Source organism: Schistocerca serialis, chromosome 2 (assembly GCF_023864345.2).
Source record: "Schistocerca serialis cubense isolate TAMUIC-IGC-003099 chromosome 2, iqSchSeri2.2, whole genome shotgun sequence".
In the NCBI taxonomy this organism is placed as follows: Eukaryota; Metazoa; Arthropoda; class Insecta; order Orthoptera; family Acrididae; genus Schistocerca; species Schistocerca serialis.
The window spans coordinates 854,253,301-854,272,667 of NC_064639.1; the positions used below are offsets into that span (position 1 = coordinate 854,253,301).

The window sequence follows — 19,367 nt, forward strand, 5'->3', positions numbered from 1 at the left end:
TTTTGAATCTTGGCCATGTCCACCTCCTGTCTTTCCGGAAGATGACTCAGGACGGGAGTTGTCCTTGTATTATTTTGGAGGTTTATCTGCAACACTTGCAGCCTCCAACTTGCTGGCATGGTCGTTTCTGATGTCTTTGATTATCCTGATGGCAAACTATGAGAATGCTAAGTACAAGTACAATTCCAAGTCCTTTTCTCACAGAGATTTTTTTGCTGACTTCCACCGCAAGGGTTTGTCCATTGATACAACCTTTCCGTTATTTACATTCCAGTACTCTGTCAAGATCGTCTGGTTCTGTGGCCGTATTTTCTTGAACTGTCTTTGGAGGGGCACCCTTAACAAGTTTTAGTTCCCAGATTGATACATTTGTGGCCTTGAATAGCTCAGCTGCTGTCTTCCTACAGATAATGAATACATTTGAAGCCCCAACTTGATTATAAAGGTGAAAATAATGAAGGTAGTGCTTTTAATGTTGACATGTCATCCTGCACAACCAGTGCCTATGTTTTTATGATCTAAAAATGTTCTTTTTTAATCCATTAAAATTTATTTTAATTAACCAGCCCAACTCATGGTATGATGTGATCCATACCAAGGGGTGTATGGCATATGGGAAGATGCATCATTAACATTGGGAAACCAGGCAACTTCCCCGAGTAATTAGCCTTGCACTGCTTGGGGTTCTGTGGTGTCAGGAACAGATCCCCTTCTCATTGGTCCAAATGGAGAACATGGAAAACAAAATAAAAACTGAAGACTTGATGAGAGAAGTTTGGGGAGGATGCAGGTCTGGTGCCCAAATTTAGGAGAGTCTATCTGGACAAGGGTGCTCTAATCTCTGTCTGTGAGGGAATAGAAACAGTTGTCTGGCATAAGGAGATGATGCCCAAGATATCTCCATGGGAGGAATCAAAGCAGCTGGTCGAGAATGAACAACAACCTGGAGATCCTGAATAGGAGAAAGAATCTATGTTCAGGAACATTAGAAGGGAAGAAGTAATTGGCGTAACTTTTGGGTCCTTTCTAAATACTGGCAGCTGGTGTTGTAGCTGTCTTTAAGTGACCAAGTGTAAATTAACTTTGAGATTGAAATGGGTGTTAGATTATGCCCTATAGGAATCATAGGAAAACAGAGTGGAACTCTTATAGGAAAGACCTCAAACTCACGCTTATCTGAAATCAGAACTTCGGTAAGGTATCTAGTAGATTTTGGAGAACTGTCACGACACAGTGACATCTGCCATTATGACATCATAATTAGAAAACTGTCCAATCACCTAGAAGTGTGCAAAAAGAAATGTAATGCGGTGGAATAATGCTCTGGAAGTGCAAAGGAAGCAGTTAAGAAGACTGTTCAACTTTGCAAGAAGGAACAGACAATGGGCAAAATATTGGGAGGCCCTTGCCACATACAACATTGCAATTAAGCAAGTGAAGCTATTGTCCTAGAAGGTATTCTGAGGAATTCTCACCAGGATACCAACTTATCCAGTAGGTATTCTAAGGAATGGGGATAGTGATTATACAAGGACAGCAAATGAGATGCTATATGTGCTTCTAAGACATTTTCCTCTGTGTGCTCTGGCAGACAAAATAGATTCAAGCCCTGAGAGGCAGTGGTTTACAGGCTACCAAAGGCAGAACGGGAAATCTGCTACAGATTGTGTTAATTTCCAAAAACGAAAAGAAAAAAAGGATCCAGTGGGCAGTGGGAACATTTCAACCATTTGGATGGAATCTTTTCAGCCCTACTGAAACAGGCAGATGAGAATTTAATTTGGTTTCAGTAAGGGCTGTTAGGGTCAGCCTCACAACAGGAATGATTCCTAGTGCTTGCAGGACAGTGAGTGTTGTGATTGGTCTGAAGCCACAGAGAACTGATCATACCAAGGCCAAGGATGTGAAACCAATCAGCCGGGCCTCATTCTTCATATGTTAGAAAAACGGGTTTATGTGTATGTTAAGCAAAAGAGGCTAACTAAGTTTCCTCTACATGTAAACCAACATGCATATCAACCAGGCAAATCGTGTGAAACAGAATTTCTCCAACTTGTTGGGATGGTGGAAAAATAATTACACCTTTACAAAATTGCCCTCTGCATCTTCCTGGCTGGTGCTTGTAGCAATACAACTTTCAAATCCATGGTTAGAGCTGCAGCAGAAGAGCATGGCATTGAGACAACCATATATAGGTGGGTAAGACCAAGCTGAGTAAGTAAAGGTAGAAACCTATTGGTTGGTGATCAACACCATCAGAAAGTGTCCACAAGGAGTAGTTTTGACACAGTACCGTGGAACCCAGTGGTGAATGAACTCATCGAAGAACTTAACACTAGAGGTTACTTTTGCCAAGGATATGCAGATGACTTCATCGTAGTAATATTTGCCAAATTTCCTGGTACTGTCAGAACTACGGCACAATATGCATTGAACATTGTGCAAAATTGGTTCAGGAAAGAGGATCCAAGTGTCAGCCTCAAGAAAACTGTTGTAGTACCGATTACGAGGCAACAAATCCAGGATACATATTGGTATCTTGAGCTTCTTGATGAAACTTTACCTATAGAGGGGGTAGTGAAGTATTTAGGGGTAACCCTGGATGTGAAAATATCATGGACCCCTTACATAAAGAATGTGTGTTCCGAGGTGAAAGGTACTGTTATGAGTATTAGAAGAGCCTGGGGATAAAACTAGAGTCTAAACCACACAAGTATATACTAGATATACACCACTATAATTAGCTCTGTGATAGTTTATGGAGTTACAGAATGGTAGAACAAACTACAACAGTGGGTGACTGCTACAGAGCTTATCAAGGTGCAGAGACTGGACTGTTTAGCTACAACAGGCAGAATTAGCAGCACACCCTCTGCTGGAATGGAGGCCAAGCTGGACATACCCCATTTACACCTGGGGAGGCAAGGCCACAGAGGCTAAAAAGTAGAAATAATTGGATATCCATAGGATATCCTGAATCCCATACCAATGTAGCGACCGTGGTAAATACAGGAGTGGCCAGGGAAATGTTGAGTGTTTCATAAAACATTCAAGGAAACAACTGGAAATAGCAAGCAGTGAAAGAATGATCACAACACAATGGAGGAGACATAATTTAGTTTGCTAATAGGTCAAAAGCAGATGAAGGTACTGAGGCTGCGTTGTAAGGGGTACAGCCTAGACTGGAGGGAGTGCTTTCTAGGAAGTTTGGCCACAGTAACCCAGGTGGATATATCTGGTATCAGAATGTGCACAGAGAAGAATTTGCACCCACACTATGAAGATAATAGCACCTACATTTATTCAGATTGCCAAGCAGCTCCTGCAATAAGATCAAAAATCATTGTAGGATGCCATGAAGTCCTTGTGTGATTGGTCAGTCAGAAATCAGTGGCAATGGACAAGCTAATAGGCTAGCCAGGACAGGTGTGACAACTCTTATTTACTGGACAAGAATCTGTCCTTACCAGCACTAAGGCAATGGTTAAATTGAAACTATGAAACTGAATCAGAGAGCAGCATGTAGACTATTGGACTATGATCTGAAAACAAAAAAATGGCAAGCTATTGATGCCAAAGTAATGTTTAAGCGTATTTCTGTAATCCTGGGCTTGAACAGTAGGCAGACTAAACTTATGGTAGGACTAATGACAGGTCATGGGAACCTTAAGAGACCACCTGCACCTGATGAATATAGAGAAAGAAGCTTCTGTGTATAGGATGTGTTGTGAGGGTGATGAAACAGCATTATGAAGACAGTATTGTTGATTACAGATGAAGCTTCAACTTTGTTTGTGATCAGATTAAGAAACTGGTCACTCTGCTGCTCAATGCTTAGGTTTGTTGGAAGTTTGTAACAAGATCTCAATAAACTATTGTGACTTGGCATTGAAAACTGCAAGCACTTCTCAAAAATCTACAAATATGTGGTCGCCTATAATACTCAAATGACCACAAAATCATTGAATCACTTACATACCTAAACTGTGTTGAACTATGACCTCTTGGAAGGGAAATTAATTTTATCTTCCTTTCCATACAACTTTCCTGAGAGTTTTTCAAAAATGCCTCCAATCTAGGAGAAAAAAAATTCTCCAATATAATAGTATAGGCAAACTCACCTGAAATGGTGCCTCAGCTACATATTTAAACAGCACATACATATTATTCAGATCATAACTACAAAATAACCACTTACTTTCATGGGTAACTTCATCTTTTCGGCAGGCTTTAACTCACGGTTATTAATGAAGACACTTAGCAATAAATATTTATAACAACATAACGCAGAATCCAGGATAAGGATCACCGTTTGACAATACAAGGCACACATTGCTTGGTTTGTTTGTCGTGACCCAATCACTGTGTTTTTCACAGTTGCCTGATTTAATTTGAAATTCTTCCAAACTACTGTACTAAGTTGTCTCAATTTCTTTTTGCATGCATTGCACCCATTGCTGGATGGCCTGCCTGCTAAGCTGAGTGGTAACATGCTTGCCTACCATGCAGCAGGCCCAGTTTGATTCCCAGCCGGGTTGTCACTTGTGGACTGGGTGTTGTGCTGTCATCACCATTCATCATCACTGACACACAAGTCACCCAGTGTGGCATCACCTGAATAAGACTTGCGCACCTGGTGGCCGAACTTCTCCAAGTTGGGGCCTCCCAGCCAACAATGCCACATGATCATTTCATTTCATTGCTCAATGACTGTTTTGAGTGGCCTTTTTTTCTATACACTCTTGAAGAATATTTGGATCTTCTTGAGCAGATGTCTGCTTTAAAGACAAATATGTAATGCATCCTGGAATCTGATGTGACAGCATCTGGAAATAGACAAGTTCACATGCATCATAAATTGGTCCTGAACCACTATTAACATTGCAACAAAATTAAAGCATACTTAAGTTTTTATTATTTTTAAGCTGATTAAAAGTATGATCTGCTAAATATTGAAGAAATTTTCACCCAGTTTTCTTCAAACATCACCAGTCATCCAAAGACACCATAAACAATTATACATGCTGGAACTGCTTAAAACATCATCCAAATTGAAATGCTATTCACATATCTAAAAATGAGAATTAATCTTAGTGTTGTGAACTTGATGCAAACTGAACAAAGGAAAACTGCAAATAGAACAAATGAAAACTGACTCGAGAGTACTGGCCAGAGATGGGTCACACAATGATTTGTTATGCACTGGTGTGCAAAACTTAAGGACAAAAGTAACATTTCATATGAAATGTTACTGCCAAGTAACATAGCTTGATGAAACTTTGACCACACACAGAAAGGACTGCTACAGTGTATAGTACAGAAGTTAACTGAAAGAAATACGCAGTGAGACAAAAAGAAATATTACTTTTATTCAAAGACAATAATTACACTGAAATCACTGCGATTTGCAGTGGTCCTTTGGACAAAATAAAAAGTGGGACATGGTTCTTAATAGGGTGAGTGATCACCATGAATGACAATGCAGACTGCAGCATGCTTCCCTGTTGGCCACAAGCTTTGTAAGGAGTTCTTGGGGTAAGGCATTCCAGTCCTCCATCTGCATGGTTCACAACTTGGCGATCATTGATCTATGTGAATTTGCTGCAATACATCTCCCCAATGCATCCCACACCTGCTCGATGGATTGTAAGTCAGAGGATTGGCAGACTTGTCTATTCATCAGATATCTTTTTCATTCAAGAACTCCTCCACCTGCACAGTTTGATGTTCCTGGGTGCATTACCTCTCGCAGTATGAGGGTACATAATGCACCTAGGAACATTGTTGAACATGATTGTTTTGGTGGTCAAGGTGTTATGACTTGGGGAAGATTAATGCTGCATCAGGGTACTGAGTTCCAAATATTAGAACACCAGTCAACATTATTGTGACACTGTACTCCTTCCCATTACGTATCTTTTCAAGCATGCCTTCAGCCCCGACTTCATTTTTATGGATGAAAATGCATGACAACATTGCATACTGCTCATGGAGGAGCTCTTGTAAAAGAGCACATTGACTGGCCTGCCCCTCCCAACGATGAACTGGAGCATGTTCACATGCTCCAAAGACCAGTGTTGTGTCCACACTGGTGAAGGAATAGATTGCCCTGTTACAAGAATTCCATAGCAAACTTGCAGCTAGCAGGGGACTACATTGAAGGGCGTACATTGCTGTCTGTGGCGATCACACATCTTATTATGAGCCATGTCCCTCCTTTTTCAGTGTCTGCGGCAATGTTAAAGTCATGGTGACTTAAGTGTAATTATTTTCTTTGAATAAAAGTGTCATTTCTGTTTGTCTCATTACAAATTTCTTTCAGTTACCTTCTGTAATATGCTGTAGCAGTTGTTTTTATGTATAGGCCAAGTTTCAATGTGCATCATGTGAACGTTACTTTTGTCCTTAAGTTTTGCATACCAGTGCTGTTAATGGATAGAATTTTCAGTTTTGCAGGATTACATTATTAAAAATGTAACAGTATATTAACCAAGCTAAGTGTGCAGATACTTACGGCAAACTATGTATTGGAGACCCGGTCATCCTGTTAATGGTTTAATCTATTTGTCTTAAATATTCATCAGGCGGGAATGTAAAAAACATTGATTTTAGGACAGATACCACAATTTGTCCTGCAGTTGGACAAACAAAACTTGTGAGGCATTTTAAATGGTCACATGTTTGTGTCACAATCATAATAAAAGAGATTTCCACCACAGATATAACAAACACAGTGACTACAAAAACATGCTTCAGTTACTTAAGTTTATGAGTAATGGCTTTGTTTCTAGATGCCATTGGTTGAAACTAGCATGACGAAAAGTAGTGAGAGCTCTAAGTAAATGAAAATGAGAGAAACATATGTTTAATAATAATAATTTTTATGAGAAATAAGCGTTCAGTGAAGGAAAAAAGTTTTAACTATTGCCACCTGAAAGTATTATGGTTACAAACTTTGTAGTTATGAGGGATGTGCATATTATGATTCAGTTCCTGCTCCCCCACATCAGTACTTCCTTCACAAATTGTATAGGTAAGTTCACAAGATCTTTTCCATTTATGATTTCATTATAATCCATCCAATAAATTGGTTCCATTTAGTGTAGCTCATTGGTTTCCCCATTTTTTGTGTTAACTGAACTTCTGCACATTGGATGCACACAAGTGAAGTGTGGAAACAATTTTGTCTTCATTCATACTAAGAAATTCATGTCCAGTGTATTTGTTGTTATCAGACTGGTGATTTCAGTGACACCTTGGGCTTTTGATGTAGCCCATAAAATTGATTTCTTTATACTTTTTAACCAGCATACAAATGTACATTTGACTCATCCAGCATTTTTCCTAACAATCTCCACATAACACTAACCATTAAATAATTTAATTTCACTGTCAACACATATTGCATAATGCTATTCCACTGCAAAATGACACATGATGTGCCTCTGTCATGCATTATAAGCATAAGGTGTCTTGCAAGGTGTAGATGTAGATTTCAAAGATCACTGCTACTGATATTCCAACAACAATATTGTCAGTCCACCATCCAAAAAATTAAAGGATCCCAATCAAGCAAGCTCGCTCTCAGTTTTTCATTATTGTCCTCCCCACAATCTACTGTGCTTCACCTTACCATTTTTTAGCTTTTTTATATCTTTCTTTCTTTTCTTATTCTTTTTTTCTGTTCTCGTGCTTCTTTTATCTCTTGACTGTTTGAGGTGGTGCAGTGGTCAGTGCACTTAACGGTCATTTGGGAGGTTAGCAGTTTCTATTCCTGGCCATTCAGATTTAGCTTTTTTGCCATTTCCCTATATTGCAGAGGTGGGATGGTTCCTTGGAAATCATCACAGTTAACTTTCTTTCCTCTGTTGGAGCTTACGCTGTCTCTCAATAATTTCACTATCAACAGAATATTAAACCTTAATCTCCCTTACTCTCTTCTTTGGTCTCTCATGTTCTTCTATTTTACCACTTTCCCTTCCTAATATTTCTGTTCCTGCCACTGTTTCTCTTGCTTTTGCATTCATTTCTCTTTTCACTTTTTGTTCATCAGTCATGTCACATCTGAGTGCCAAAACTGAGACAAAAACTTCAAGAACTGCAATGTTGCATACTGCATTTTATTGTGAGTTAATGCTCTAGCTGTACTTGTTTCTTCTAATGGTTTGAGATCTTGAATGTCTCAATTCAATCATCACCTATAATATTATCTTTTTTGTGATAATACAAGGAGGTAAATCTTTAGTTTTGAAACATTTGCTATATGTTGATGTTGTATCCATTTATTACAAATCAGTTAACACAAGTGTGTTTCAGGAAAACAAAAATGTGACAGTAAAATACATATATGTACTGTAAATGTGGACACACATATGAGGAGTTCAACATAGATTTGATGGCTCTTGTATGAAAACTCGTTTTCACTATACAGAGTGACATTATTCATATGATGGAGTGTGTAGTAACATTTTGAAAGTATTTGCTCGAGTTTTTATTGTCCTGTGAAAATAGGGATCATGTTTGGCTCAGTGATATCCACTTTGATGACAGCATAAGTGAATCTTGTGTCAGAAAGTACACAGTATCAAGAAGTAAGTAATGCCTTTCCTTGAGATATGTCAGACTGTCTTCAAAATGAAGTATGGTTTTGACATGACAATGCTTTGTTATACATGGTCCTACTGGTTGTGTTACACCCATACCTTTGAACTGAGTTACCCAACTAAGTGTATAAGGACCTTCAGTAACTAACTCCAGACCATGATTCAACTTGGAATTTTTTACATATATAAATCATTGTTAGAAATGGTAGAAATGATAACTGACAGACAAATTCTTAGAATCTCTGGATTTGTAGTCTAAATCAGACAATGGAAAATTCAGGATGGAATGTAACAATATTATGAAAAGGATTGTTCCTACTCACCATATAGCGGAGATGCTGAGTCGCAAATAGGCACAACAAAAGACACACAGAATAAGCTTTCGGCCAACAAGGCCTTTGTCAAAAATAGACGGCGCGCGCGCACCCACCCACCCACCCACCCACCCACCCACACACACACACACACACACACACACACACACACACACACACACACACACACGACCAGGACTGTGGCCATATGTGTGTGAGCTGCACACGCGCGCGCACGCGTGCGTGTGTGTGTGTGTGTGTGTGCGCGTGTCAGTCATCTATTTTTGACAAAGGCCTTGTTGGACGAAAGCTTATTTTGTGACAGTCTTTTTATTGTGCCTATCTGCAACTCTGCATCTCTGCTATATGGATTTATTGTCTAATAATTTGTCATCAAGTCACTTCCATAAGATTTAGAGGTTAAAGAGCTGTTTTACTGACAAACGAGAGAAATCAAAGCTTAAATAGATGTAAACTGTTTCAAAAATGATGCATCTATGTACTTGTAGGAGGCAAGAAACAGATCCAATCCTGAGAAGAAATAAAAGTAACATACTGCAGAGTGATAAAATTGAGGTTTAGAAGTTCTGTCCAGACAATAAAGCAATATTAAAGGCAACGTATTTTGAAAGCTCTAATAAAAGATGTTTCAAATAGGTGTCTATAAGTTTACAAACGAAGGATTCGGTCAGAATAACTGAGAAGAAGAAGGGGAGAAAGAGTAACAATGTGAACATTGTGTGAAGTACTATTTTTAAGAGTGAGAGGTAGTTTACCAAATACAGCATTAGACGACAATAAAATACAATCAAAATACCATGAAAAAAACAGTTGAAACACTGACCACCCTAACAGCTATGCACAGAGCTAATGTACCAATCATGCATTGTTTGTATTGGAAGATTTCCTTTCTAGAAAGATAAGAAAAATGTAGGAAAAGGAGCTGAAAAAAATGAGAAAACTGCTGTGTTGTAAAGTGAATTAATCACAGTACTGCACTAAAAAGATAAGTTGGTTGTTGAAGGAGAAGTAACAAACCACATGAATTCTTGGAGACAAAATATGGTGATAATTTAGTCTTTCATTGCCACATATTATGTTGTTTCCTCTTCTTTTTCTTATGCCTTTGTCCTCTGTTGGTGCAGGCTCGGCTTGGTTATTAATGACTCTGGTGTGGTTAATGTAAGAGATGGCCGGATGACCTTCCTGTTGCCACCCCACTACCCCTCCCCACCCTTCCCTGTGCAGGATACGTGTTCCCCAACTGTCTGCTTATAGTGTTATTCATGTGAAGTGAGCAAAAGTTTCTAAAAGTTTGCAAATTGTGTAACTAAGGTGAGTCTTGGGTACCAACTTGATACTCACCTAATGGAATATGAGAGACTGCCTTAAAACTGCACTCAAGCTGGCCCGCACACCAACCCTTGTCATTAATTCATCATTTAGATTTCATCTGGGGCTGGCACACACCTCCCCTTCCTGGAAGTGACACTTTTAACAGGCAAGGCTACCCAGATGAGTATGTCACTTGGGTAGTTATTTTAACTGGAACTTTCAGGTTTTTATTCATTTTCATCAAATCTATGGCCTTCTTCTCCATCTTTTCATTAGACTGAGAAGGAATTGTTTGGATTTAACACAATAAATACATTAAAGCCTATGTTTTGAGGTGGTTCACTGATTTATTCGTATTCTTGTAACTAATTTTTCTTCTTCTTCTTTTTCCTTATCATCACTGTATGTCAGTGCTTCAGATTTCTGTTTGTTAGGATTAGTATGCAATTATAGGCTACAGTTTGGTATTTTATTTACAGGTAGATTATCCAATGTTATGCATGGAAAAACTCCAATTGGAAGCGCAACAAGAAATCGAGAACTAGGAAACCGACCGCGATCTGGACTATGGCAAAGGAAAGATGGACGCCATGGTCGCAAGATAAGGCGTCTGCCTCCAGTCCGAGTAATTGGAGAAGCTGCCCCGAAACCTCCAACTCCGATTCGTCTGACACTGAATATTGCTTAGTTTATGCATTGTACTTTTGTAGAGTTTTTAAGTGTGTAATAAGCAACATAAATGTACAGGTTGTGAAATATTAAAAACTGAAATATTTATATATTAGTAAATGACAGATAGTAATTTTTTTATTATAGAAATTTGCCAACATTTGAAACTGACTGGAACCAGAATGCCTCAGATCTATTGCTGTGCTGCTGGTTGTAATTGAAAAATTATGTGCCTGATTCTGTACAAAATTCATGGTGTATGAGTTGCAACCTCTTGGTGGCATCATGCCCTTCATAATCTGCATGCTGTTATGTGTAACATCCTTAGATCTAGATCAGTTCACCTGCACAGCAAAAGGGGCAGCAGTGACCAAAGAGAAAATAATTATGTTTACTTTTCAAATTTGCCTGAACTCTCTAAAAGACAGCAGCAGATACTTAATGACAGCAGATTAGATTAGATTAGATTATTTTTTCGTTCCTTTCACGTTTACTTCATTAACATGAATTCATCTGATTATGTGAGCTGTATGCTCTTCCAAAGGAAATTGTTTATTTTGATACCACTGTTTGTACCTTTAATAAATAATTTAGCAAATCAGTTCCAGGCATGTAGCTGGTAGGTTACCCTGCAGATTTCTTTATTTTATTGTACATGCAAGATGATTGTTAGCCATTACATCATTTTGTGTTGTGTTCTCTTCATAAAGCAGTCTCATCTTCATCGTAGACTATGCATATTATTTTGAATGTTTATAAAAAGCACTATCTCAGCATTAAATAGTGCATATGCATACTAGCTCATACCCATTTCAAAGCATACTAGCTCATACCCATTTCAAATTGCTTGCTGCTGACTAGCTAACTCTTCATCTGCTTTTCACCAAAGTGTCAAAATACTTGGATAAACTTTGGGACTGAGTTCCTTGTCCCAAAACATGGGAAAAAGAATATTTGTAGTGATTTTATCGATACAAGTCAACCTGCAATGAACTGTGTGTATCCAGATGGTGGGCTAATGCCATGAAACGTTAACATTCGCCTTATGTGTAAATTTGTAGTTCCTTAGTGTCTAACACTGTACCCATGTTTAACATGTACCACAGTTATATCTATTTAAGATGACACACTATTCATTTTGTGAGCTGTAAGATGTGATTTTTTATGTAGGGCTACACTTAGGTTCATGGTCTTAGAAGTGTATCATGTGATGGTACTAAACCAAAGGAACCAAGTCATCAGACTTCTGCTGTGATATATCATTGACTTGCAGAGACAGAATCTTTGGCACCAACTGTGGATTTTACAGCTAATTAGAGAGAGCACATTCTGCAAGGAGGCAGTTGGCCCCAGCACATGGTACATCTCATAGTAGCACATGGAGAAGCACCTCACTTGTATGAACCACCCCTCACACGATCCAAATCCCAGTCTTTCCCCCAGATTTAGGTATTTATGTTGTTTTCTTTAGCATTTGTATGTGAAAGCTCGGATGTTTCCTGGCTAAAGACAGAAGCCGATTTTCTGCTCCATCAAAGCTTGTGCTCTGTCTCTAGTAATCTTCTCATTAGCTGGATGTTAATCCTAAATTGTTTTCCAATCCTTTCTTTTATAATACAGGGAGAGGCAAAAAGTATTTAACAGAACCAGTGCACAGATTGTGTTTTCCTGGCTACTTGTGGGACTAAAATACACCCTGTTAATTTAATATCTAATATTCCTAATGACTTCCAATGACCACTTCCAATGACCTGCCATAGAGTGCTGAAATCCCCAGGAAAATCAGGACCTAAAAGGTTTGACTGCCCAAGCAAGGACATAATAAAGTGAATACCAACTGTGTAATGGTGCACAAGGTTCTAGAATATTTTTATCTTTGTGGAGATAAACAAAACCACATTGGAAGAAACATGCACACTTAAAGTATTTTGAAAGGTATTATATAATTCCTGTTTTGTTTAGTTGTGGCAGATGTTTTCCTGAAAGTATTAACCTCTTGTGGATATTCCACAATAATAGAATGATGTACCCTCTTTAACTTCAACAAAAAACATTATGAAGTGGAGAGTTATCATGACACTGAAAGCACTAAACAGCAAAAATTATGTGCATAGGAAAGAGTTGCAATAGTAAAATACATAATGAAAAGAGGCTGCTGACTTCACATATTATTCCTTTCAGTGCCACCATCATAATACATGAAGGGTAGGTTTTGTGATCAAAAAGTTACTCCATATTACAATACATTCAGTTGTTACAAATACCAAGAATTTGGCATGCCACTGAAATATGTAAGTGTCTTGCTCTATGTATTCCATCCAGGTGTCAGATCCAAGGGGCTCAGGGTAATTTTATGTATTTTATTTTTATTGTTGTTAAAACCCTGGGCATATTTGGCACATTAAATGGGGCTACAGCAGTTAAGTTATATTTAAGGAAGAGGAGGTGGGGGGGGGGGGGGGGGAGGTGAACAATAAACTCGTTCCATTTCTGTCTCCTTTCTGTAAATAAGCTAAGCAGGGACTCCATGAATTGTTGCAGGAACCGTGTAGAGAAGCTATGCTTTCTAACAGTCTGAAGAACCACATGCATAAGTACATAACATAGTGATTCCAAAGTTTTGATAAAACTGTGGTAAAGGACTGTAGGATTTGCAGAAGGATTACCTCTTGGTGTTGGAGCTGAGTGTGGAATGGTAATACTTCTGGAATCAAATTAGTTGCCAGCTCTTCTCATCAATGACATACGTGCTGTTGCTGTTCCAGTCTATACAACATTTAAGAGCATACTGTGCCTGCTGTATCAGGCAACAAATAATAATTTTCATGATGGAATGGGAGACTCCTGACTAAGAAATTCCCTCACTCACTTCTCCTACTCTGAGACTTCAGTGTGAATGAAGTGGCATGCTGGACTGGCATTTGGGAGAAATGGGGCTCTAATCCCCATCTGACCATACTGATTTTGGTTTTCTTTCATTGATGTAGGTTAATACAAGAATGGCTCTCTTGAAAATGCCACAGAAAATTACCTTTCATGTCCAAGCTTGTGCTCTATCGCTTACTGTATGTTACGGACTATAAAGTGCTATGGACTCCAAGAGGCACCTTAGTTTTTAAGCAGTTTTAAAAAAAAATCATTTTTACCATTTTCCTTATTAGACTGCAAAGCCAGGCTAAAAAAAGTATATAAAACCAAACTGACCTTTAAAATCCCTGAAAAATGACATGTGAACTTTCGTCTTCTTCTTCTTCTTCCTCCTCCTCCTCATCATCATCATCATCATCATCATCATTGGCCTGTTCATGTATAAGACAGTCTTCACTGCCATCGAGAGCATTATTTATGCCACATTTCTTGAAAGATTCAACAATAATGTCTTCTCTCTCTCTAGACCATGAATGTTTTATCCACTGCCACACTTGTTTGATGGTAGAGTGTTTTAAAGCTCCTTTCAGTGTGAATTTATGTTGGGTTTCATCCATCATCCATTTGTTCCACTCCTCTCTCATACACACTTCAAATGGTTTACTTTTTGAGACATGAAGAGGTTGCATTCGTGAAATAAGTCCTCCCAGAATAAGTAAGGTGTGTATTTCCCTGTCTCAATTTCTCTTTCACAGAATTTTCCAAATGACTACTAAACTGATCCAGCACTAGAAGAGAAATTCATTCAAAAAGCACCTTTCCTTCTCTCCCACATTCTGTTAAACCATAATTTCTTACCAGCCTCATCCATCCAACTTTTGTCATGTATCTGAACAATACCATCTGGTGGAATTGTTTTGGGCTTGAAAATGATCAGTGGATTAAGTTTAATACCATCAGCACAAAATGAAAGGACAACAGTGTAGTGCATTTTTTCATGTACACTTGTTTTTATTGTTGACAATGTAGGCAAAGACAGATTGCTACGTACTGTTAAGAAGACACGTTAAGTTGCCAACAGGCACAATTAAAAGAATTGCGTCTTTTAATTATGCCTGCTTGCAACTTAATGTGACTTACTTACGGTATGTATCAATCTGTCTTTTCCTGTATTGTTGATATTCTTACCTGGAATTTCCGTTATTTGTTTTTATAGCAACAGTTTTAGTTCCTTTCATGGCAAAAGATGTGTTACCCAGCACATCAAATGTCCAAGGAGCTTCATTGCTATTCACTCTGTGGTTTAGTTCAACAATGGTTTTCTTTCGATGTTCAATAATAAAGTGATGGAAAGATAATATTTTCTCTTCAGACTCATATGCCATTTTCTGAGATTTTTGATTTTCGTTCACATTCTGAATCCATGACGCTTCATAAATCTGTAGCACCAACCAACTCCACCTTTAAAGTCTGTTAAGTTCAACTGTAGCACAAGTATGTATTTCAGACATTTTTGTATTAATTCCAATGCCATTTCAATGGTGTCCTCGAATCCATTTCAATATGTCATCATCTAGTTTTGTCCATTTTGCGTTCAGTCAACCATTTGCACATTTAATCTTCCTCACTTTTTTCAGTTCTTCTTCACTGACCCGCCACTCACGAATGGTCTTTTCTGTTCGTGGAGGGTCGAAATGCCACTCAGCTGCTCTGTTTCCAAGTTTTTATGCATATGCTATTACTTTCAATTTATAGCCCGCATCATATGAATACCTTTTACTTTTTCCATTACAAAACTAGCTACCAACAAAAATATTGTACTGTTACCGAAAACACAAATCATTTTCAATTCAAATTTACTGTCACCGTAGACTACAATGACGACTGATAGGTTAGACAGTGTTCTTGGTTTGTGATTGTGGATTGGAAGGGAGACAGTGTTAGCAAACTTGTGAATCACAGCAACCCATGTTCGTCACATCGGTGCACTGCAGCTGCCAGTTGAATCCAACATTGCCAAATAGAGATAGGTTTCTTGCGGCATCAAATACACACCAGTTTTAAGAATGGTGGGGATTTTAAATCACACACTGGACATTTTTGTACTACTTTGGAGTATAAGACACAACTGAATTTTGGAGGCAATTCTCTGAAGAAAAAAGTGTCAGTGTGCAAAATATGGTTTGACCTTGTCTTTGGAAGGACATTAGCTCTAATCTCTCTCCCTTCCTGGTAATTTAGGGCATTGTTAGTGTAGAATTTGCTAGCATTTATTTAAGAAGCTCTGTCATCATGGGTACTCAAAAGCCTAGATGTTTAGTAAATTCGGATGAGATAGCACATCCTCAGTTATTGATCTCTCCTCATCTCTGAGGCACTATTCAGTGGTAACTGGATGCAAATTTTAATTCCAGTGTTTATTCTCCAGTGTGGAATCATATTTCAGATAGAGTAGTGATTCAAAATGCAGCTACAAAAATGGATGGTAGGCATGATGAACTATTTCACATCCTGAAGGTAAGTAGTGGTCAGTAACTCTGTTTCCTGTGATTTTGCTTTAAAGGAATTCTTCTGTAGGGGACAGTCTCAAACTGCATTCAAATTTCAAGTGATCATAGACTTATAACATGCAGAGTAAAACAAAGGTATAGCTTGAAAGAACTCATCAGGCAGGAAGGAACAATGGGTTTAAGCATCAGGAGGTACACAGGATTGCTTGGACAGCCAAAGTGATTAAGATGACCGCTCGAATCCTTGTCTGGCACAAATTTTCATCTGTTGCCATTGAGTTATTTCAATGAAGCAAAAGTCAGAAATTTCTTTGGTCATATGTGTGGGTCAAAGTGGTGTGTGTGTGTGTGTGTGTGTGTGTGTGTGTGTGTGTGTGTTCTTTCTGGCCTGCATGTCCAAAGGAACACACACCATACCTGTATAATATCCCAGATTAAATTAAGCAACAAGTTCAAAATCTTAACTGAATGTTATACTGTTCTACAGACATAGAGAAAGGGACAACTATTTAACAAAGATACTTACGCAGCATCAAAATATGTTGCAGAAAAAGGGGGAGGGAGGTGAGTTAATGAAAACTATTTACATAAACAGTGAAATATATGATCCAGTTCCACTGGAGACAACAGAACACTCAGACAGAAGAGGATCCACTCAAGAATGTAACCAGCAACTGGCCATTGAAGATGAGCCTGCCCTTGTACATGTAGATGCCACAGAAGCAACAGTTGCAAATGAGGCAGCTTTAATTACATTGGCAGAACAGGAATTGGTGTCAGCATCAACAGCTGCAGGAATGTAAAATCAGTAGCAACAGAAGATCCAGGACACATTGAAGAGCACAAAAGGAGACGAACATTGTTGATGGGAGTAGTATCATTACCACAAGCGGGGTAGGAATCAACAGCAGCAGTACCAGCAACTATAGACGAACTAGCATGTAGCAGTGTGAGCAAACAGACAGTGTCTCCTTCCCATCTGAAGGATTTTTCAATAGAGGGATGGAAGAAGCTCACAATAAGTAAATTTAATTATTTAATGGTATTATACCAGAATGTTCAGTCAATATGAAACAAAGCACAATAATTAGAAATTGAGCTGGAAGCCGCAGACAGCTTGGTTGTCTACATCACTGAACACTGGTGTAAAGGAATTGAATATATTGTTTTGCCTTCTTATGAATTGGCTTGTTACCATAACATTACATTAAAGAGGGATGGAGGCTCATGTATTAATGTTAAAATAGGACTCCAGTCCATAGTTAGAAGTGACATGGTTTCTTTGAGTGAAGAAAAACATTTTGAATTCTCAGCAGCAGAGTTAAGGGAACAAAATACACTTAAGAAAAACTGTTTATACTCTCTTGATGGTAATGTCAAAACCTTTCTCACTAAATTAACACAAGTACTGGACAAGATATGTAATCCTAAAGGACATATTGTTACTTGTGGAGATTTAAATAGCAATATGATGAAAGTGGATGAAGTCTGCAACAGATTCTTGAATATTCTGTACAGTTAAGGTATCTCACGACCAGTAACAATCCTCAATTATTGACCATATTCTAACAGATATCAACAACAAATGATGTAAGGTAGCTGTTGAAAAACTTTGGGGCATAGGACCATTTTGGTCACATTGCAGAACTCAGAATACTTACAGTGACACAAACAAAAGTGCTTAGCTACAGAAGGGTGTCTTCAAAATCAAAAAGGTGTGAATTTGCAGTGCAGATGGACACCCAGACACGGTCAGAAATACTTTCAGGAACACATGTAAATGAAAAATTTAACAAATTCATGAACATACTCAAATTAAAATTTGAGGAGGGATTTTCTAAGGTAGTACATTCTGCTGGGGAACCTAGTAGAAAGCACTGGATAGCAAAAAATCCTCTGGAACTCTCAAATATCCAAGTTCTATTAAAGAAAATGAGAGTGACCCAGCCTTCTTACAGTTGTTTCTCAATTACAAAAGGCCATACAGAAAACTGCTGCAGGAAGCAGAAAGAATCCAAAATGCTACGACAATACAGAACTCAAACAGTAGAAGCAAAGCTATTTGGAATATAATAAAACAAGAAATTGGTAACATAAAGGCAAAGGAGATTAACATAAAAATTAGAAATAATGATAGTTTAATAGATAACCCTAAGAGCCTGGTTAATATTGTGAACAACTACTTTTGCACTATAGTAACCAAAAAGCCAGGAATGCTTCCAGAAATACAACATACAGCTGCAAATAACAGTGTACCTTACCTGACGCTGCTGCTATCCACCACTGGGGAGGAAACCAATAGGATTGTACATACATTTAAGAGTAAAAAGTTCACAGGTCTTTATGGAGTTTCAATGTGTGTATTAAAAGACTGCATTAGCAGCAAAAAATACTCCTAACAGAGATTATAAATGAATCATTCTCATCAAGTTGCTTCGCTGATTACCTAAAGCAGGCAAAAGTTCTTTGCATACATAAAAAATGTAGAGAATTATTGATAATATAATGTATATGGACAGATAAAAAAATCTGCTCAGCAAGCAGCGGCAGCTTTCCTTTTCAACCTGTCTGGTAAGTCTCACTGACCTGGGGCTTTGGATGACTTTTCTAAACTGTACCCCTTTCGCTAAACCTCTCCAGTCCTTTTCCTTCACCCCTCTTCCTTTCGCTTGAACTCTTCTGCCAGAAGGAGGAGCCTATGGTTCTGGAAGATTGTGAAAGTTTAATTCTTTTTTGTATGCCTTCCCCTGCTGGCTCTTGGTGAGTAGATTTTTTTATCTGTCCATTTACATTATATTACCAATAATTGATTATTTTTGTTGTTATATTAGCCCTTGTGGCCATCATTCCTTTTTATGTAACCCTCTTGCCTTTCTTTGTCGTCGTCTGTCTTGTTCAAAATATGGTCTGTTTTCTACCTTCCGTGCTAGTATTCCAATTGTTTATTTATCTGCACCACACAGACTAATCTACACTTTGCCCCTACATCTTTTCTAATACCGGTTTTCGTGCATGTAGATAGGCGTATTGTTATTTGTGAATTTGCATATAATAATTCCACTGTTATT

The 19,367-nt window shown here is 38.2% G+C and overlaps 1 protein-coding gene across 1 annotated transcript in view; it reads left to right on the forward strand.

Annotated features, from left to right (window-relative positions):
• LOC126458154 (39S ribosomal protein L2, mitochondrial) overlaps positions 1-11,041 on the forward strand; it is a 52,783-nt gene extending 41,742 nt beyond the window's left edge. The window contains exon 4 of the mRNA XM_050095016.1: positions 10,732-11,041. Coding sequence (XP_049950973.1) covers positions 10,732-10,940 — 209 coding nt within the window. The 3' untranslated portion in view covers positions 10,941-11,041. The remainder of the gene's footprint in view (positions 1-10,731) is intronic.
• Positions 11,042-19,367: the final 8,326 nt, after the last annotated feature.